Raw genomic sequence first — 21,901 nt, 5'->3', positions numbered from 1 at the left:
AATGCTGTATCACACTTCAGAACACCAAGAAGTGTTACATACAGAGATGGTGGCCAAATTCTATTTTTGAGAGAATTAAGACCTTAGCCCCAAAGGATTCTCATAGAACTACCTCTCATCTCATGGTGATTTGATGGTATACAAGAGCTGTGCACTGCTGAAATACTATTCCAGAGATTTTTATGTCCAGGTGGTTGGATGGAGAACGGGTGGAGGTTAGAGGAATACTTATTTCAGATAATGATGAAATACCTTGGATTGCAGTTTCTTGTAGATGAAACATAATGGTAGCTGGACAGCTTTTCAAAACGTTGTTTTTGGTTTTTATTGCTGTCTTGGAACATATAATTATTTTAAGGTCTTAAAATATTTATACTGTATTTCTGAAAATAATCTAGGTGTAATCTGGGGTATTAATTGTGGAGAAACATTCATAAAATACACTTTTGGACATCTAATTTGTTGTATAAGAGAAGCAGTTGGGAATTTCCCATATGCTAGCTATTTCCCAAATGGCAAGGAAAAATGACCTCCACCAACCTTACCCACAAAAGGAGAAAGAGATTCTTTTATCAAGGAGAGAAAGTTATCCTTATATTTACAAGAATAAGGAGAAAAATAGATTTATTGGAAGGGCATGATGGTCCTATCACCAGAAAAAGGGTGGTTTCATGGAAGAGGCAGAGCTATCACTCCTTATCCCCAGAGTCTTATCTTCAGCATATTAACAAGCAGAATTTCTGCTTTCCAAAGAATTCATGTCAGTGATGAATGAAATCGTGATGCAAAGGCAAAGCATTTTCTCATACAAACTCTAACTGTACCAATTCTGAACAGAACAAGGATGGATGTACAAAGGGAAGGGAGAGGGAATTAACAGTGCAAGTCCTTCATTAATCACTATCTTCCATTTCATTACTGGAAAGACACATCTTTATTTGCACACAGCGAGGTGTCAGAACTTCTGACTCATGCAGGTAATGAAGTATTTTTCACACCTCAGGTGTATCCCCGAGGCCCCAACTCTGTAATTGGATGAAGAGGGGAAAACACAGAACCTTCTTTTAACACAACCACAACCATCTGGATGTAAGAGGAGATGGCACACTGAAATGGAAAATTGTTGTTATCAAATGCTTTTCCCCCAAGAAAGAGTGCCTAGTCTTTTTATTGAGGAGTGTAACTGAGAATACTCAAAAGACGGTACCAAAAGGAACAAAATACACATGCTGAGGGAACAGCCAGTTCAAGTGGCAGGATAAGGTCTTGGTCTATGTATTTATTCATGCCAGCATCTCAGTCAACGCACTTCAATAAAATGAGTAATTGTTGTGAGTCACATCACTAATTATATCTGATACACAAAAAGGCTTGTGCAACAACACATATCAAAGAGCACTGTGAACTCATTCAGTACGGAAACGACTCACAGAGAAGCTCTTATTACTGATAATAATTCTGAAAAAGATAGGGTATTAGAAATGTCTATGACATTTTTCCCTCTCATTGCATTTTTTTTTTTTTAACATAAAAGATGCGTTGTATAATAATGGCGATAAGTCTATGTAGAGACTCAAGCATTTGCTTGAGACACAAAACACGAGGAAGAAATGTAACAAGAGGACAGTGGAATTGTCCAGGATAGCTATTTCTTCTGTGAAAAGCAGAGACAGCTAATGATACAATGAATCTGTAAATATGCTCTAAGTTATGATTTTTCTACACTAAAAAGTCAAATAGTGATGGATCAGATACACATCAAATTGAATGAGCTGGGAAAGAGATTAAAGGGAGTAAATAAGTTCTTAGACTTTCTAGCATGCTAGGAACAGTGAAGTCTTCTCAGATTTCACAAAGTTTAGCTGACTACTTCATCCAAGAATAGGATTACATTAATAAACTTTTCCCTTAAATCTGAGGCCTGATAATTAATTACCTAGAAGACTATGCTCTTATTTATGTTGTCCTATGAGGGTGGTTTTAGAGACTTTGGAGAACCTATAATCAACAAACCAAGTATTGCATATAATTTCAGCTTTATTACATGAGTTTTCACAACTGAAGTCACAACACATACAATCTAATGTTGGATACAGTACCAACAGAATACAATTTCTTCCCACACTCTTTCTTGTTGATTTGTAACAGTAAAAAAAAATCTATATACAGAAAAAAAAAAGACCTAAAAGCTACCTTCAGACTGTAATTTGTAAATTACTTGTCTTTCATAACACCCAAAGATTTCGTTGTCAGTTATACCCAGTGCAACAATACCAACAACTGCTAAAGAGAAGATTTTTAGTTGACAATAGCCAACAATAAGTTAAATTTTTAGATCTCCAGTGTGAAACAAGTGAATTGAATTTTCACATGGTTGGTGCTCAGCTCTTTGTAAATCAGCATCAGTTGGGATCTATTAAGCTGTGAAAGCCACAACTCAGCTACTTCTGAGAAAATATGACCCACAATTTGCTAAATATTATGCCACTAAAAATACACTCGAGAGATTTCTAGGTAAGTTTTAGAAAAAAATAAATAAATAAGTAAAAATAAAACAATGTGTTTTTTTTTCCTTCCCTCTTTAAAAACAAAAACGAACAGCTCCTTTACATCATTTTGCAAGTAGCTTTTATTCCACAGACACCATCAAATATTCATCTGTTTAAGCAAAAACCATTGCCTACTAGAATGTCATCAGCACAAAGTCCACCAAATAATAAATGAACTTTTTATTAACTGTGGTAACATTAACATTACAATGAGGGATTGTTTAGAAACAAGTTGTACTGCTGTTGCTCAAGAGCTCAAAGAAAACGGTTCTCAGTTCCTTTATTTCTGCTTGAGGGTAACCACAGGGGTTGCATTAAATCTTTTTAAATATGTTGACAGTTGAATGTGTGCTGCTGTTGCTCTGGTGACATTTTATGCTTTTTAATCGTCATTAATGAAGCTGACTGATACTTTATTAAAAGTTCTATACGTGTTCTAGTAATTTTAAGACAAAAAGAGAAACAAAACTGTCTGCAAATTAGCCTTGATCCACTTCTCTTATGGAATTTTCACGGCAGACAATGGGAGAATCTGCATGGGAAATATCAGCTTGGCCAGACATTTTAGGTAGGAATGCATGAAATGTTCCCAGTAAACTGTGAAATTATCACTTGATTTTGTGTCTGTATAAATTTGAAGTTCAAATAGGAGCTTGAATATATTTTCAAAAATAAGTAGTGGAAGTACTTTGACAGATTCAGAACCTGATGTTAAAGTAGCACAGCCCAGCTCACACTGGGCTTTTAGTAAGTTTGAAAATGTAAATGCAAGCTGGAACAAAAAAGTTTGCAGCTATCCTGGCATCTCATAACTCTGCTGTTATAATGATAATTCTCCCATTAGCCTTGAGAAAAGCTTGCCACTATAGACACTAAGAGATACAGCTCCCGTTATCTGTTCAGAAACATGTAGTAACAAGGAGAAATGTATGTAATTGGAGAAATAGAGGTATGTTGCTTGATAGTTTATGAACATATAAGTCATTTACTATGAGGAGAAAAACTGTTTTTAAAAGTTCTGTTTGGTGATTTAACTAGATTGGGAAGATCTATTATGGGGCAAGAAGCTAGAAGAGGTAAAAGGAGGAAGAATGGTGTAGGGACATTTGTTGAGTCCCTCCCTGTCCCAGGTTCCCCAGCTCCCACATGCTCAGTGGTAACACAACAGTTCCAACACTATCACAGCTGCTGCACCACAGGCTTCACATCTTCGCAATTTAAAAACCAGAAAAAGCTGGAGCCACCTTTCTTCAGCTGAAGCAGCTCTTCAGATGTAGCACAAAATTGATGGCCTGAGCCATTACTGTTAAACAGGCCAATTAAGTTATGATAAATCACTCCAAGCAAATTGAGAACCCTGTTGCCCGATTCTCTATAGGCCTTGTGCTGGATATAACTGCATATACCTGTGCTAAGCATGCAGCTCAGCTCCAGGCTGACGTTTTCTTTTATCTGAGTGAATGGCTAGGCACAGTGCAAACAAAAATCAGGCCTAGGAGCTCTGCATGACACAGGAATTTAAGACACTCAGAGTGCAGACAGCAATAAGTAACACACTCATGTCAGACTCACATTTAACAACCTCAGCTAAGTCATGAACTACATTTTAATTAGACAAGAGGCCAAGCTTTTGATTTCAAAAATAGAAATTAGGGTTGCAGTCCTTCACCCATTGAAGTTAATTGCAAAATCCCTATTATCAGGCTCTTGAGGTATTACCCAGGCTTACTTTTTAATTACAGTTGATTCTTAATGAAGTAGATGGCAAAGAGAAAAGCAGTCCATGATTCAAACGATTCACATTTTTATCTTTCTTGATGAACAACAGAATAGGTCAAGATACTTGCTGGATTTTCCCATGAGAAATGCCATGATGTGAATAAGCTCAATTGACTTGATCCTGAAGGAGCAGGTTAGCTTTGAAAAGCATCACTCATTTTCTCCTCCTGTACACATTCTATCTCCAAAACATAAGCAGTGTAATTACTGACACTAAGCCAAATCCAATTCAGAACTTGAAAAATATCATGTAAGTATCTTAAGCTTGAATGACTTGTCTTTATTGTCTAATGTCATTTAAAACATAAGGAGCCCTAATTATAGTTCTGTTTCCAAATGATGCACTTTAAAAGAGTGACAATTCTCCATAAAAACCTGACAACTTTTCAGGACATGGAGACAGCCAATAACTTGATATTTCTATGTGATTTAGAAAAAATAAACTATGAAGCAACTTATACAGAAAGATTATGTTATCATATTTGCAAAAAAAATACATTTTACCTTTTTCCTCTTATTTTACTATCTCTGTAAATAAACAAAGATTTATAGAACAGTAGCTAATACTACTCGTAGGACCATTATCTTGTTGTACATAAGAACCTGCAAACTCTCATTTCACATAAAAAAATTCTTCTTTACCATCTGGAAATCAGGCTTAAAAATAAACTCACTGTTTCCATCTTGTATGAAAAGATCAGTCTTATATTTCAGACATTACTTGACATATTATAAAACACCTGTGTAATTTCTTCTATGTGTTTGACAGACCCATTTTAAAAAATAGAAGATTTTAATATGTATAAATACATCTATATACACACATACATTGTAGGAAAAAGTTTGAATGCTGATATAAGTATTAGGGAAATTTAAATGTCCATTTTAAGAAAATCAGAAAGTATCACTATGTTTAGGTAATACTTTCTACTTTCACTGAAAAAGATTCTCAGTTCTACTCATGCAAAGCATTGCTTTAAAAAACAAGGCCATGGAACAAATCATGCAACTCCCGTATGAGATTAATACTGTAGGATTAATCTGTAATCAATGCACCCCTCTGTGACACAGAGCTCACACAGCTCCTTTCAGAGGAAGAAGGAATAACCTCCTTTCAAACTCAGGTTTCAGTTTACCTGGTCATTATTTTTTTCTTGGATACCTAAACTTTTCTTTCCCCCCTCTACTACGGGTAGCACTGTGTTTCAGGATGAAACACCAGTCTCTCTAAGTCCAGGTTAAAAGCACTTTCCCCTCATTACAATTCTTTTACAAGACTAAATGGGAAAGACCTGAGTGCTTCCTACCTCCAATAGGATATCAGGAGAAACCTGGATTATTGTTGAGGCTACTGTGAACAGAATATGCAAGTCTGAACTAGCCTACTTCATATAACTGTGATAGGCCTGCGGGTGCAGCACATAATCATGTCCAAATTTGCTTCCGGATTGATTTGTGTAGAATCAGTATCATCTACATTTAATCACCATTACTTCCATAAGGAAAGTAAATTTCCACCTGCTTCTCCATTTGGCAGCACCCTCTTGGAACATCAGTTTTACCATTTTTTTTTTTTTTACTGGAACCATGCCTATAAGCACCTACTGAGCTCAAACACTTAGAGCCCTACACTTACATAGACTGTAAGGCATTTTATTTTGCAGAAGGTCTAACTTGACAGGCCTCATTCCAATACCTCTCTGACCCAAGAGGACGTAGTTATAACCATTGCTGTGAATAACAATTTGAACTACTTCCTAACTACAGCAATTGTCAAAACAGTACTTCAAAGATTGATCAGAGCATGCAGACTATGGCAGAGCATGGCAGCTGCAGGACAGCCTCACGCTCACAAACCATACAGCTCATCCTGGTAGACCCTATCAATGCAGGGAGCATTGAGCCATCACGCCTCAGACAGTCCCAGAAAATGGAAAGGGTTGAAGAAAGCAAATGTCCTCATTTTTAGTGACAAATGCTGCTCAAATTTAACAGAAGCCCAAAGAACAGACACGTTCTCAAGTGGTGGCTAAGTACCACACGATGGCTAAAATCAGCATTTAAGGGAGAGCTTAATGCTAGAAGAATAAGCTACCTTGCTATTAAAGTAATATTAAAGTAATTGGATAAATAACATGTTGCTCATCACTACAGAAGTGAACACACATTTCTCTTGAAAACAATTATTCCAATTACTTGTGTACAGAATGCATGATTTGAAATTCAAGTACATCCAACACATTTTATCAAGTGTGCAAGAATCTGTGTTGTCAAAGACTCTGTGTTGCTATCTTGGTCAACCTTCAAGCAGCTTCATTTTCAGAGTTTAAATATATCAGCTGGGCACCAAGTGAAATTAACTAAACTTATTAATGATTTCTATTACATGCCATGTACCTCGCATACATTTTCTATTAAAAAAAAAAAAAAAAAGATAAGAAATAAAATCTTTAGTTGTTCCTAAGACATAATAACTTTCAATAAAGGAAAGGGATTATTATTTCAAATAAAGAGAAGGGATGCATGCATAGTAGCAATGAATTTCAGGAGAGAATCAAATTTAGGTTGACAGGTACCTCAACAACACAAACCAAAAATAGTTAATTGTGGGCACAGACTAAATACACAATTATTACTTAGTTATTGAATTGAAGGTGGAGATAAAAATGTTCAATCATAACATAAGAATGTTTATCTTTTTTCTTACCATTGAATGTTAAAAACACCCTTGCTTGAGGCTGGGAAGATCCTTTTACACTGCTAAAGTAAATAAATATCCCAATCACCACGTGCAGTGCAAGAAATGCCATCTCTTCAGATTTGCAACTTAATATCCAAGAAATGAAACCTGAAAGAAAGAGAACTGGCATTACATGTTGTTACACAGTTTTGCGGAGCACAGACAGCACTACAGAACAATCTGTGCTAAAATGCTCCCCCGTGTTGATGCCATAATATATGATAATATGAAGGAGGTAGAGCACTTCTGTTTTTTCTTTATAGATCTGAAAATGGTCTTCTCCAGCTGTGCGCTGTGCTGGCACAGTAAGAGCTCTCTGCTGCTAGAATGAACCTGCAGAGCCTTAGTTTTGGCTACAGAAGACTACAGCACTAGATTCAGATTATTTGAATAAAGACAATTCCACCTGCTGGAAAAATAATTACAGTAAATGTCAAGGCAGAGCAAAGCAAGGACAGGAGATAAAGTTTCATGAATAAAAAGCTGGCTGATATTTTTAGACCTCTTGCCTTAGTTAACATCATATTTGATCCCTTTTTTTTTTTTTTAAACATTTGAAATCAAAGGCATTTGGAAATGAGTTTTGAGTTTGAGTTGAGTGCTCTAATAGCCCTCTATACCCTCTCTTCAGATGAAATCCTGAGTGTGTGTGTCACTAATCTCAAAAGCGCTGAAACCAAAAGTATTTCAACATGCTTAAAACTATTAATCAACATTTGCTTTTTGGACTAGCTCCTTTTGGGACACTTAGTTTCTCTCTTAGACTTTTACAGAGCACTAAAATTGTGCTTTGTTGGACAGTGTGTAAACACTTGATACTTGGGCTATTCCTCCTATACCTCTGCTGAATCTACATTCATTTTATAGGGGGAAGCTGTTGAGAATACTGAGCTCTTCAGAGAACAGAAAACATTCCAAAAGAAATCTGCACCATTTCATAGGTCAGGAAGACTCACAGTAGGCTTGAGTCACTGGAGTCAGTGTCACTTTCCTACCAATTCCAGTTGTCTTTGAACTAAACCCATAAAACCCAAATATTAGTAACTGAATATTATATATCTATGATGCTCATAAACTGCATCTCTCCAAAAATTGTGAGGTTCAGATTTTATTTTACTTCTGAGAACTTTGACCATGGTGTCCATGATTTTCTTCAGCTCAGCCTAGTCTTCTTGATATATATATAAATATATAAATATAAAATTTTCTTTTTGGCATTAACAGTCTTTCTACTGACACTATCTACTGGTTGATCAGGTGATATATGTAGCTCTATAGCAAATGGCAGCACCTTGAAAAGCACAACTCCAAAGGCCAGAAGATACCTTTGAAGTCTATATATTTCTTTAATGAAGAGTGTTGTTGCCTGTGCAACCACTTTACACTTCTTTACCTCAGCTCTAGCACTGCAGTCCCTCCAGTGGAAGACAGTATTTCTACATCTTTGTTCACTGAGTCTCTTCTGAGATTCAAACCTTTTCTAAAAGGCTGTAAACATCCCATCATGGCAGGAACCATCTGTCAGGCAGGAACGACTTTAGGTCAGCACCAGTTCAGGTTGGATCCACATCACTAAGAGGTAAAAGCTCCATCTCATTACCAGCTCTGCCATTCCCTATCTATGCACTGTAATTCATTTTTAAAGGCTTCTCTCTGCATTAGACTTTCACACTAAGTTGGTGTGTGATGAAGAGAGAATACAAGAGGGAGCAACTCTGTAGCCCACACTACCCTGTTAGCTCTGCAGTACTGAGACGTGCATTCAGACCAAGTAATGCTACCACTCTGCTAATTGACACAAACACTAGTGTCAGAAATTTTCCAGATACAGATCTGGTCTACAGAAGAAACATATTCATCATGGCCCACTTCCAAATTATTTCTAAAGGTCTGTTAACTAATAAAATGATAGCTGAAGAGTTTTGCCAAGAATAATTCTTAAACAATCTGCATGAACTCCAACATTAATGCTGGTCTGTGGGCTTTAAATTCAAAACCTTGCAGCCAGCCCATGGGATATCCTTTAACTTAGCCCTCTTCTGATAGAGAGAGAGGCCATTAAATCCTGATAAGATTGCTTTGTCAGGCCAAAACAAATAACCAATCACACTGAACATGTGATTTAAGAGATGCAGTGGGATTAGTATTTTACAGTAGTAGCACTTTGCTTTCTTTGCAATAGAGATGAAAAGTCAGAGGAACAAGCATGTGGCTTTCTGTCTTCCCTTAAATGATAGTGTAAGAAATAATACTAATAAAAAATAAACCTTTCAGCACTCTTTCCCTCCCACTCTCATGCCTCCTGCCAACTCCAGCACAATCAGCTACAGGAGTGAAACATTACTACATTTCATTGCTCAAATCACACATCTTCACTGTTCACACAGAAGTGACAGGCAAATGTAAGATGAGGCTGTAAGCAGCATGGTTCCTACCCAGCTGTTAGACACATAAATAATAAATGCGTACAGTGCCACAGAGGTATCTCAGGATGTCTGACATGTCAGTAACCTAATGGCAGTAAGTTACATTTCAGAGATTCACACATCTAGTAACTGAGCACAAACTCATTGCAGGTTTGAAGCCTATTTGGGCTTATATCCCAGCTCTCAATTTATCTCAGTAAGTCATGATACTATATTCAGCATGTCCCATGCACATGACCTGCGCTGACAACACACAGACCTTAAATCTTTTCAAGTCCTCTTAAATAATCTTTGGGGACAAACAAAAAGCAATATCTAACTCCATTTCTGTCCATGTCTGCTGTTAGACTTTACTCAAGCTGTAAACAAACCAGAAAACCGCTACTGAAGTGCTAAAGCTTTCCTGTCACAGAGGTTGCTTCCAGCGCATGAGTTTGCTTTGGAAAGTATTACGCAGCCTTGCTGTAAGTGCTGTGCAGGTGTCATCTGCTGCAGCCTCACTCTTAGCCTGACATCCCGTAAGGAAAACCATTCACCCGAAGAAAAGGAAGAAAGAAAGAAAGGAATAAAAAGGAAAACCTCAAATCCAGGCTATGCTAATCCAGAAAATATTACTTAAAGTATCTGTGAACAGTAGGGAAATTCAATTATCAAACACATTTTGCATTTATTACAGCAGAGAAAGAGAACTTCCAATCATGCTTACCCAGCTATTGGAGGAACCAGTAACACAGATTTCTATCTGGTTTCTATCAGTTTATGAGCTCCACTCCTGTTACCAGAACGTTTTAATTCCAAACCTGGCTCACGGTGGGGAAGAGAAATAAAATTAAATAAAATCAAAAAACAAACCATAAAGAAAAGTCTCTCTTCCTCGTGGTTGCAAAGGTACTCCCAGTTCCTTTGTAAAATAATCCTAAGGCACCGGGAGCGCTTCTCCCCAGCCCTCAATGAAGCACCTAGAAGTGAATGGAAAGTGGCCGCGCGGTGACGGTGAAGGCTCCGGTTTCCAGTTACAGCGCTGCCCGGCCCTCGCCGCCGCGCTGAGAGGCGAGGCACGGCGGTGCATCATTAGCTGAGCAAATAGGGGCTGGAGCTCATAAATAATACCGAGGCCACACCCCGCAGAACGCGGAGCCGTCGGCCCGGCCCGCCCCAAGCTCCGCTCGGCGGCACGGAGTGGGCGCGCAGCCTGATCGCTCGGGGGGGTTCCCGGCGCAATAAAAGGCTTTTGAGGGAGCAGCACCCGGCTCGTCCCAGGAGAAAGGCGGCAGCAGGTTGCTCTCCAGTTTCCCCGCCGGCTCGCAACCGCGTATATCGCGCAGCCGCGGAGCTCGCTGGCAAGAAACTCGCCGGGAAAGTTTCCTCCCCTCGGTACTGCGGGCCGACCTGGGGCCGCCGCTGTGCCCCGATGGCAGCGCTGTGGGCTCCGTGCCGGAGGAGAGCGGCCCCGGGCTGCGAGCGGGACGGTGCGGGGCAGCCTTCGGGGCAGGCCGGTAGATGTCACTGTGAAGAGAGGGAACGAGGCAGGGTTGTGGGGAGGAAGAAACCAGGTTGTACCCTGTGCCGGACAGGGAGTTGTCTTTCTTTCTCTCTCTCTCTCTCTCTTTTTTTTTTTTTTTCCCTGAATTATTTCCTCTACTTGGAACTTTAAGTAAATAAAATAAATAAAGCAAAAGAAACATTCGAGCAGTAGTTAGAATCGTGGCTCAGCCTGCTGATTGTAGCAGGATTTTTCCACTGGCTTTCAGAATCTTCTCCCGAGTTTGAGAGACAGGGAGCAGCTCGGTTTTGCCCGAGGTCCTGAATGTTACCTCTTGCAGACTTTCTGGTTTTGTTGTTGTTTTTGTTTTTTATTTATTTTATTTTATTTTATTTCTGTGGGGTTTTTGCTGTCAGGGAGCAGACAGCTTTGAACATTTAACCATGATGTTTTGAAAATGGGAATTCAGCATCTCTCCATTAAAGCCACTAGGATGTTCCAAACAGTGGTATTTGGGTTCTGGGCCATTTCATTGCCAAGGCTTGTAGAAAGGTTTTCCTTAATTTTTTCCTTTCTTTCTTTCTTTTTTGAGTATATTCTGTTTTGGTTTGACTTTTGGGATGAATACTTTTTCTGAATCAAGATTTCCACTTTTGCAAGGGAAAATGTTCAGTAATCAAGATGAGGGTTTCACAGCTGAATGCTATTGCAGCACTACTTCAGAGGAGCACATCTCAATACTTATGGAGCCTTGTCCCATTATGGAGCCTTGTCCTACAGGCAGAAGTACGTTAACAGGTAAACAAGGACTCAAAGTGAATTAGTGCCCACACTCAAGTTACAGGTTTGTTTCCAGCTGTTACAGTCTAGCCATACTAACTAAAACAGCTAATACTAGCCAGAGTACATTGCCCTTACTGAGCAAGTTTAGTCTATGCACTTGGATGTCTTTGTGGCCAGTATACAAGCCACTGTGTAAAAGCTTACCTACATGTATTGGGGTCACACTGTTCAGAAAGTTTCTTCCCCAGGTTTCAGTGCTAGGCAAACATTAGTGTTTTCTTCAACAAGAAACTACTGCGTTATGAGACATCATAATCTCAGAGAACATGAATGTATGGGATGTTTCTTCCTCTGGAGTGAAGCATCAGATTTGCAGCTGATTCCCAAAAAGAATGGAGTTCAGAATTGTGAAAAGCTTTACTCACTTCAGATCACACTTTGAGGACAGACTAAATGATGCCACCAAGTGAAGTAAATTCTCCAGATCTCTGCTGGTTTTGTTCTAGTTCTGTTTAACACTGGGAAACTATGACAAAATGCATGGATGTTTGCTGCCATTGAGAGCTGTTAAACTAAACCACCAGCTTGCTTGTTTAATGGCCAGGCAGGAACATGATGCTGCTCATTCTTGAGATGTGGTAATGTCCAAATGCCTCAGAATCTGACAGCAGCAACCTGGCAAGAGGAGAAGTCACTTGTCTGCTTTGGAAAATCCCCACAACAATTAGAGATCACCACACCAAGCAGCAGGAGTGAATCAGCTAACTCCATATTCTCTCTTGCTGTGGTCTGTGCAGGCTGATTCAGAGGAGAGTGCACAGAAAGCCACAAAGCAAAGATATGAAATAACCTCTCTTTTAGTAGAATTTTTTAGAAGAATTGTAGTAGGTGGCAATGCCAGTCAAAGAATAGTGACACTACAAAATAGCCAACAGTGGAAACTATGGTGATTGTAACCATCCTTCTCAAATATTTGTTTTAACCTAAAAAAAAAAAAGTTTGACAGTTTGTTCTACTTTTTCTTCTCAAAGTTCAGAAGAAAAATTTTATAGTTAAGATCACAAACACATGTTCCTAATAAGGCATCCTTAGGAAAAGACAACAAAACACTCAGGCATGAATCAATGTCAGCATTAGTTCAAGTCACTTGTGTTTGTCCGTAATTTGGTATATGTGAATACCAGGGAGCCATCTGGCTATCTGCATTTCTTTTTTATATGTGCTAGCTATATCAGAGATAAAAAGGTAAAATGGAACATTGAAGAAAATTATGGGGATTTCCGACACTCCCTCAAGGACTTTGGATTTTATAAAATAGTAGAAGAACTACAAAGAGACAAACACAAAACTTTAATCTGTGAGATACCATCATACTTGTATATCTGTTAGGCAAATCAAGAGTATGCTAATTTTAAAAACAAAAAGCAAATTGAGACATGAATAAGCATGCCATATTGATTTATTTGTATTTAACGTGCATATGTGCAGGTCAGAGCAAGATAATTAACTTTGAAAAGCAGTTTGAACTTCACAGCTGGGCTGAGTGAAATGGTTAAAGTTTTACTTCAGATGTTTTCTAATAGCATGCATTAGCTTCAAGCAAAACTCATGGAATGGAAATTACTTTTCCAAACCATAAGGTGGGGTTTCAATATCTACTGGCACAAATAAGCCCTATGAGTGAAATGAAAAGTATGCAAGATACTTGCTTTCCAGGCTGTGTATTTTTCTGGTTAACATGGAGATGAGGACAATTAAGTTCAATTTAGCTTTGCAGCTGATTTTTAATTATTGATATATTCACAAAGCAGGCAGAATGCTGTAGGTTTTGCTTCTTGTCCTGATTTGGGTGCATGCAGTTACTCCAGGTGGCATCACATGTGACAGGACAGAGTCAGTCCCTTGCTCTCAGCTTTGGAATTGGAGCAGTTCTGACCCCACATTGTGATCTGAGCAGACACTCATTGCCAAAACAACCAGATGCTCATTTTGTTGTATCTGTACATGGTATTTGCTTCTTACCCAAACAAATTATCCTAATGGACCCAGGCCTAGCTTTAGACCTAAACACTAACTGCAGCCAGAAAGAAGAAAGTCAAGGGCAGATCTGAGCTTTTTCTTAAGGTTTTGGTTGAGGTTTGACTTTTATGTTTTGTTTTTGTTTGCGTTTTTCTTCCCCGCTTAGGTTTTACGCTCCTGAAAAAGTGAAAAATTATTGGAGGCAGTAGGAGCACAAGGAGCACAGTTTTAAAAGCTGAGAGCAATGAAGATGGTAGAGGAAGAAGACAGAAATCTCCAAAGACACAGGTTGAATGGTAAAGATGGCCTGGTAGAAAAGACTCAGGTAATTTCTCTGGATCTGCAATAACTATTCATTAACAAGAGCTTCAATATTCAGTTTCTGCTTTGAACACAAGCACAAACTTATTACTCAAGCAAGGTCAGATGCTAACTATCATACAAAAAAAATATAGTAAAGACATTAAAGTGACAATCAAATGTGATCCAGTCCTCATTTAAAAATCAGAGGAATTGTATATACTGTGATGTGCATTTTCTAAATGGTCAGAGAAAATGGTATTAAGTTCTTTTTCTTCTGTCTTCATGTATGAGTGTCAAATCCCCTTACAGAAATGCACAGTCATTAGGTAATTCAATTAGTTCATCTTTATTTCTTCCACAGTTACAAGAACTGGAGAAATTGTGAAATGCATCAGTTTATTTTAGGAAAGCTATTAGATTTTTGTTTTGAAGGTCTGCTAATATGAATTGTGCTTTATATTTTTATTCATAACAAATCATCCAAAGATTGCAAGAAACATTAAAGATAAAGCTGTTGATGATACTTCTGAATGATCAGAGATGACGTGAGGTCTTTGGGCATAATGTGTCCTGACTGGTCAATGGGCTTATTCACATGGGTCAAACAAGGACTGCTCATGAAGAACAAGCCTTCATCACAAAGGTCAAAGCCTTATAAAACCTCTGGAATGTAACTAATAATACGTTGTCAGACTGAATTCACCAAACAGTTTGCTTTTTACTACTTTATACTCAATGAAAGTTCTTTTGCAGGAGACAATTTGTCTTTTCATAGCTTAAGAAAAATATGGTACTTACGAACAGGATCAGTGAAGCTGTATTAATGAAGCACTATTATGTGTCTGGGAAGGGGGCAAACATGCTCTTATTTTGATAAAACTCCAGTTGTCTCCAGGCAGATTGACACAGCTCTGAATAGCTTCACTGGAAGTTGTTGTGCCAGCACTTCACAGTGAGCTCTGTCATAGAATCATAGAATATCTCGAGTTGGAAGGGACCTATTGTGATTTCTTTAAGGTCATCATCAAATAAATACTTCTGTGTCTGTACAAAAGAAGTAAGCTGATTCTGGTATGTTACCAGGCCTTCATGGCCCTCCCTCTTCAGTGAGGCAACCACATTATTGCTGTTCTTAGGAAAGGCACAGCCTTTTGGTCAGATTTTCCACCTTTTAGCAAGTATGACTAAATGAGGTCAGTGATATAACTGGAGCCACTCTGCTTAGACAAAGCTGGATTTTAGCTTTTAACAAATAAAACAAGTCATCATTATTTGGACTTAATAAGTGAATTAATAAGAATATGCATTAGGAAGACTTGAATGAAAAAGGATAGTCCTTGACGTGCTAAGGATGGCTTCAGGCCAAATAAGCTATAAATATAAACACAAGTGCATAGAGGGTGCAATAATGTGCTTGTTGTCTATGGGTTGGAAGAACTTGGAATGAAGGTCTTGTGGTATGAGAAGACCTACTAGGCCACAGGGGTAGAAAACAGAGCTGCAATGGAGAAGTTTTTTATCCAAACAGGAAAATAGAGGTAGGAGGATTAGGGAGAACAGATTAATGTTGAATAGAGGAGGCCAATGACAACACTGTGGATATCATGGCAGCCTCCAGCATGAGCTGCCACTCCCCAGCCTGATGCTTGATTTGTTTCTACATGCTTAAGGGCTCACATCATTTCCTCTCACTGTTGGAAGGAGGTTTTGGAAAGGTAGCTTTTTTGCCTATGATTCAGCTTTTTCGCTGTTCATAAAGTATGTGATTCACTGGTTGGCAAAAAAAAACAAACAAAAAAACCAAACACACACACACACACACAAAAAAAAAAAAAAAAACACCTTATGGTTTCAATTGTCTTAGGTTTAAAACACAAAATCTGGTTATATAAAGCCTGTCCCAGAAGCCTTATTACAGAAAGCTACCCATCTCCTGTCTGGTCCCAGGTAATATACCAATCCAGTCCTATTTCCCACCATCAAATGAAAAGTAATGCGTGCACACATTGCAGTCTTCAATTTATTTAGTTCTCAGTAAGTACAGACTAAGAGGTACTGACAATATTTCTTAGTTAATTGCTCACTGCATGTTGTCTGGATACTGGAAGCTGTTACTTTAGGAGTCTGCAGGGCAGAAGGACCTCTCTGCAAATGCCTTGTCCTCTGAACATGTCCTTTTGAAAACTATCCCTACTACTTTCCTACAGAAGTTTTTTTCATGCAGAAGAGAAGTTAAAGAACTTATTTCAAGATGAAAGAAAAGCAAAGTTACTGAAAAAGGACATAACTTAATCCGTGCATACTAAACAGAGCACAGTCTGCAACAACCTGAAAAAGGCGCATTCTTCCCTGGAGACATCGAGGATCTGTGTGTATGGATCAGAGGACACAGAGTCCCTTGGGACGTTTCTTTCTTTACCCATCAGGCTCCTTTTGCATAATCACCTAGCCATTACTAGAGTCAGGATCTTTAACTAGATCTCTGTTCTTAATATTTCTTAAGTCAGCAGTGGTAATTTTCATGTGAATCCAAAGCTCTCCATAAGGGAAAAGGTGGAAAAGATCAAGATACCATAGAGTTCAAGTTCTGATTCTTGATCATAGCTGGAAGCATTCCTGCTTCCAGCAAAGTGTTCTTTTCTGATTCTTAAAAGGATATCATATTGTTTGCTGTGAATCAAAGTTTGTCCTGGAATCAGCATGATGCAGTTGACATTGTATTGATGTTTTAGCTCTACTGATCATTTTGCTTCATTATATGGATACCTCTGCATACTTCTAAGATCCTAAAGAGGACAAAATGGAAGCTCTTGTCTTTTTCATGTCCTGTGCCGTATACTTGATCATGTGAACACTTTTCTCCCTTTGTCACAGGTATTCATATAATACTTCCAGATGCTTGGAATTCACAGGGACAGGGGCTTCTGCTTCCCCACCCCCCCTTTTTTTTTCTTTTTTTTTTTTTTCCCCCACTTTCAGTGCAATAGATGTTTTGAAAGTCTCTTCAACAATGCTATTTTAGTATGGTAAGTTATCATATCTCAGTCACCAAATCCTTTCTTGAAAACCACCCCATTATATTCATTAGAATATCTGGTCTAAAACCCACAAGCAAACTCTTGGCTTGGATAGTGAAAACCTATGATGTCAGAGGATGTTCAGTGAAGTCTGAAAGAGTGCTGATTCTCTGTACTTTTATAGGCCCTAGGCCAATCAAGATATGGGCTAATTTGAAACAACATTAAATCATCAGCTTAAAATCAAATTTTATTCTTTAAAAAAGAAGGGCTGAGAAGAGTCATAGGTCATAGCATATTATCTACCAACTTACTGGTCATAACAGATTAAGATGTGATTTCTGCCTATTATTTTATTAATTGTCCACTCAAAGTTAGCACAGGCTTTATGGAACTCCTAATGCAGAAGAAATACAGCATCATATAATATGGCATTGTGAATTAAGTCTAAGAATTTTCTAGCGTACTGACATTTCTATTACTTTTATTTTGCTCTTGGCTTTTTATTAAAAGAATCACAGTTTAAAGTGAGTCTACATTTAATTTTTTTTCTCTCAGAATATAAACATTCCATTAAACATTCCATTAAATATTTATCTTTTTTTTTTGTCTGCCTCTCTCCAGAACATCTGTTAATTGGATCTTTATTTGAATCTATTAGCAGTAGTTTGTTTTAGGTCAAGAAGACAAAAAAAAGTCTGTAGTTTGGATGGCAGGCAGAACACAGTACCTTCTCCACAATTATAACTTTATATGTTTAATCACTGTCAATTATTCAAATTCAATTAGGAGGAAGAAAAATAAAAAACAACAAAAGAAAAACATAGGATAGATACAAAATGTTTCTTAAGAGCTTTTCTATTTGCTGTTGTTAACATTTAGAACACTTCATAGAAATTTATGTTAATGTACTTCCAAAGAATTGGGAAATTGAAGATAAACATTTTCAGTAATGTTTTGCCACAATGTTGTCTGTTTATTCCTTAGAGTTTCCTTATATTACAAACACTTCCAGAAATCACTGAAGACCATGTCAACATTAATTAATATATATGCATAATATAAGCATGGTATTTATATATATTTTAATTTTGGAATTGGCAAAGATCACTCATCAGAATATTCTAAATGAGTTTCTTATCCTAATTATCCAAAAAATGCTTCTGTGACTCAAATGTCACAGAAGTGAAAGAAGTACAAATGAAAACAAAAACATGTCTAATTTTGACCTAACATCATGCACAGCATATTTTGCTTTCTCTTTACTTTTTCTTTCCAAGATAAGTATTTTTTTTCTGAATATAAATTCATAATGTAAATTATGTTAGAAATAATACATCGGAAGAAATCTCTAAATTTGCCACAAGAAGGCATTATATATGCACTTAGAAAAGAAAATATATCTCAACATAAACACATATTCTAAGAAAGACAATTCTTCGCATTCATGTACTAAATAAGTAATAAATATGTATACCTCTGTAATTAGAAATACTTTCAGTGAGTTACTGAGAGTGCTTTAGTTTCCTGTCTTTTTATTTTCTTTCAGGATAGCCTGAAAATGCAAGGCCAAATAAGGGGGAAAGTACTACTTTTGCAGTTTAGAAACTACCACAGAAGAAGGCAAAGCCAGAAGCTGGTGGTTTGACCTGTGGATGCAATTGAGAAAGTATGCCTCGGTGGAGCTGATGTGAAGCACTTGTTTATGCACACCTTTAAAATGTTATAATGAAAACAGATCTAATGTAAAGGAGTGCATGTGTGAGACAGAGGGGATGAATTTTTAAACCTGATCCTCTGAAGTTTTTGAGGAGTGACATAGGCTGAGAGAACAGGAAGAATACAGAGGTGCACTGTATCAAAATGCAGACCTGATGAAGCTTTGTGATGGAAAAAAATTCTCTCTTCCCTTCATACATTTTAGGGTAGAAGTCGGATCCCAAAACATGTTATTGTGACTTCTTGTTGTGACTTGTTGGTTAATGGTGGATTGTTTCCCAGGAACATAGAAACTCTTTAGTCTGGAACAACAAAACTTCTAAATAAATAATTGTGCATTACATAAGGCTTTCAAAGTCCTGCAGAGCTGTTACCATGTTAGCTTCAGTTCTGCATTTCATGAACAGTTTCATGGCCGTACATTTTGGTTACCTCAAGTAGACATTGTCTGTGTCTTACCCTGTTATATCAGGCGTTACTAATGTCTCTAAACACAGTATTTGGTTGTACTATCCATCTTTTATGCATTCTTTCAATTCTGAGTCTCTTCAGAACATCATTTTCTGACTCAATACTATTTAACATATACTAGGGATGTATTTCATTGTCCTGTTTCCAAGAATTATGTAATTTATCACATGATGTCTACCTGTAAGTCACTGTCACTGAAAACTGAAGGAAAAAAAAAACTTGGCCAGTGGAATACAAGTGGATTTTGGATAAGTTTGGGTTATTCTCCAGCTTGTCAGATCTTTTCTCCTATTGATGCATAATGGAAAAGCAGAGATCCAGCAGGAGCCTGTTACTTGGAGAAAGTGGTGGCTGAACATAAGTCCTTTTGTCATCTGTGTAGTTTTATGAATAGTTATTAATTAATATTTACTTAAAAACAAGATGAAAGATTTAAATTCTTTAGGTTTCAACCCAGTTTTTCATTGCAGGGCTATTACATTAGCGGTTGAAAATCCATTATGGCAGTTTCATTAAAAAAGTTATTGTTCTGGTAAAGCCAATAAGTCCACTGAGTTATGAGCTAATAATTAATTTTCATTAATGCCTGCATGTATTTATAAGAACTATATAAACTCCCCAAGACAGTGATACCTCACTATCTGTTCTGGAAATCCTGCCACTACTAATTGAATGGAAATAATATCAATGAAATTCTTCATCTGCAGCATCACGTTTTCCACCTTCTTTCTGCTTGGGAAAGAATGCCAAGATTTTTGTTAAATTAATCAGGAAAAATTTGAAATGGTACAGCTGGAATAAATTCCAACATACAGTCTGGGTAAAGCAAGGGTACTTTAGTCATACTGATTGGGAATAGGCAGCAACCAGAAATCTCCATGACTGGCAGCTTTCATGAATGCTGCATTTGCTCCACGTATGGAATGACTTGTACACCCACTTGAATGGATTCAGTTATGTGCCTGAACAATATCACATAATGTTTATTTGCATTTGTAATAATATTATAATTATTAATTATCTACTTGGAGATCTTAAGTAATAGAGGATAAACTGGAGTTTTCAGGTACGTGTAAATACTAGCCACTAACAGGAAATTATACTAGAGATTGTGGGGTCTTTGAAGTGCTACAAAGTCTTATGGATGGCCTGAAAAGCAAGCACTTCTATCCAGAGCACTTAGTGCATCTTTATATAATGGTGTCTATACCTACCTGGGAGCAAGAAGCCTTCTGCCACGCTATTTTCTCCTTTGTATTAGTAACAGGCTTACACTATATCTTAATAATAATAGTAAAAAGGCAGTATTTCCCTTCTGTTGTTTTAGTTCTCTGTTTAGCATAAACATTATGTATCTTGGCAACATACATTAGGTATAGGTTTCAAGGTTTTTCAGCACTTTGCCAGTAACTTTAAACACAGAACTACTTCATGAAATGCTATTTTAGGCAGTTCATTACAACTGTCTTGGAAAACAAGCAGGGTAGTCAGGTATGAAAGAGCTATTACTTTTCCTCTCTTAGAAGGAAATATCTGTTATCACTTCAGGAGTCATTGGCTTCAATAGATCAACAGATACATTTTCCTTTACTCTCTTTTGTGGCATTGCTCTGAAGGAGATCTACAGCCTTCTACAAACTTCAGACTTGTACTCAGGTGTCCCATTCTCCTGTTTCTGCCTGTCTTTAGGACAATAGCTTTATTCAGGTCAGGACTGGTCAAGAAACAAATGAGATTAAAAGAAAATATTGTCTGTTAACTGCTGTAGGTTTTTAATTTATTTCTTTTTAAAAAATGATTTTTTTTTTTTTTTTTGGCTGTAGTTTTCAAGTAATACTTCAAATTTTTTTTCTATGCCTTTAATCATTAATTCCTTTGTGTTACAGTTTTACCTCCATTCCTGTGTGCCGTCCCTTTACCTCCTACAGAAAAGGAGACAAGAAAACTCCCTGAGCACATTCTTTTTCTAACTATTCTGTAGGAATAGGAAACTTTTCAGAGAGGATCTGTTTCTCAGTATTTGACCTAAGCCTGTATTGCCTTTAGGTGGATCCTTAAAACTAATCCATTATGACTCTAAGTAGCTCAAAGCAAACACTGAAGAGCTTTATGAAGTTTTCAACAAAGTTCAGTAGCATCAGAACATAACTTGTGGTTTTGAAGTTATATGAATCTACCTTGTCTGAAATAGTGTCACACATTTGCTGTGTATCTATGAGGCATTCTTCTAAGTCAAGGAAAGGCATGAATTTAGAAACCTAGTTAAATTTGAAAGGGATTACTGTTGAGAAAGAACATTTACCAAGAGTGTCTTCCATCATATTTTAAACTCTGAGCATTCAAAGAACAATTCTAATATGCCAGAAAATTCTTTTAAAGTGCAAATGAATATTTCTGAGCCACCTCAAACAGCCTCAGGACTCATTCCTACTTATTTTCATCCCGGGGTAATGACTGGTTAAAATATTTTTGAATAATGAGAACATTATCAAAAATCAAGTCTATTCAGGAAGATGCATGCAAAGAAAATGAGGCTCAAGTTGTTGAATACATCTTCCATTCTGAATAGTTTGTCATACTCTATTTACATTTTAGAGAGGATGTTGATTTCC

General features: G+C 37.4%; 1 protein-coding gene and 1 long non-coding RNA gene across 6 annotated transcripts in view; one reads left to right on the top strand and one right to left on the bottom strand.

Annotated features, from left to right (window-relative positions):
• SEMA3C (semaphorin 3C) overlaps window positions 1-10,596 on the bottom strand; it is a 117,230-nt gene extending 106,634 nt beyond the window's left edge. The window contains exons 1-4 of one of the 5 annotated variants that reach the window (XM_090135357.1): window positions 10,454-10,593; window positions 10,201-10,294; window positions 8,462-8,586; window positions 7,036-7,176 (exon numbers count right to left, since the gene is read on the bottom strand). In XM_090135357.1, the coding sequence (XP_089991483.1) occupies window positions 7,036-7,138 (103 nt within the window). In that variant the 5' untranslated portion in view covers window positions 7,139-7,176; window positions 8,462-8,586; window positions 10,201-10,294; window positions 10,454-10,593. Of the gene's footprint in view, window positions 1-7,035; window positions 7,177-8,461; window positions 8,641-10,200 lie in introns of all 5 variants that reach the window. The other 4 variants (XM_031591947.2, XM_031592088.2, XM_031592173.2 and 1 more) reach the window with 4 other exon arrangements.
• A 142-nt stretch (window positions 10,597-10,738) lies between these two features.
• LOC149919395 (uncharacterized) lies at window positions 10,739-20,178 on the top strand. The gene is made up of 3 exons (XR_016464176.1): window positions 10,739-11,775; window positions 13,946-14,104; window positions 18,649-20,178. It is a non-coding gene; the product is annotated as an uncharacterized LOC149919395 (long non-coding RNA).
• Window positions 20,179-21,901: the final 1,723 nt, after the last annotated feature.

This window comes from Phasianus colchicus, chromosome 1 (genome assembly GCF_987193195.1).
Source record: "Phasianus colchicus chromosome 1, bPhaCol1.hap1.1, whole genome shotgun sequence".
In the NCBI taxonomy this organism is placed as follows: Eukaryota; Metazoa; Chordata; class Aves; order Galliformes; family Phasianidae; genus Phasianus; species Phasianus colchicus.
Note: the sequence above shows the minus strand (reverse complement) of the source record. Positions and strands in the feature narration are given on the sequence as shown.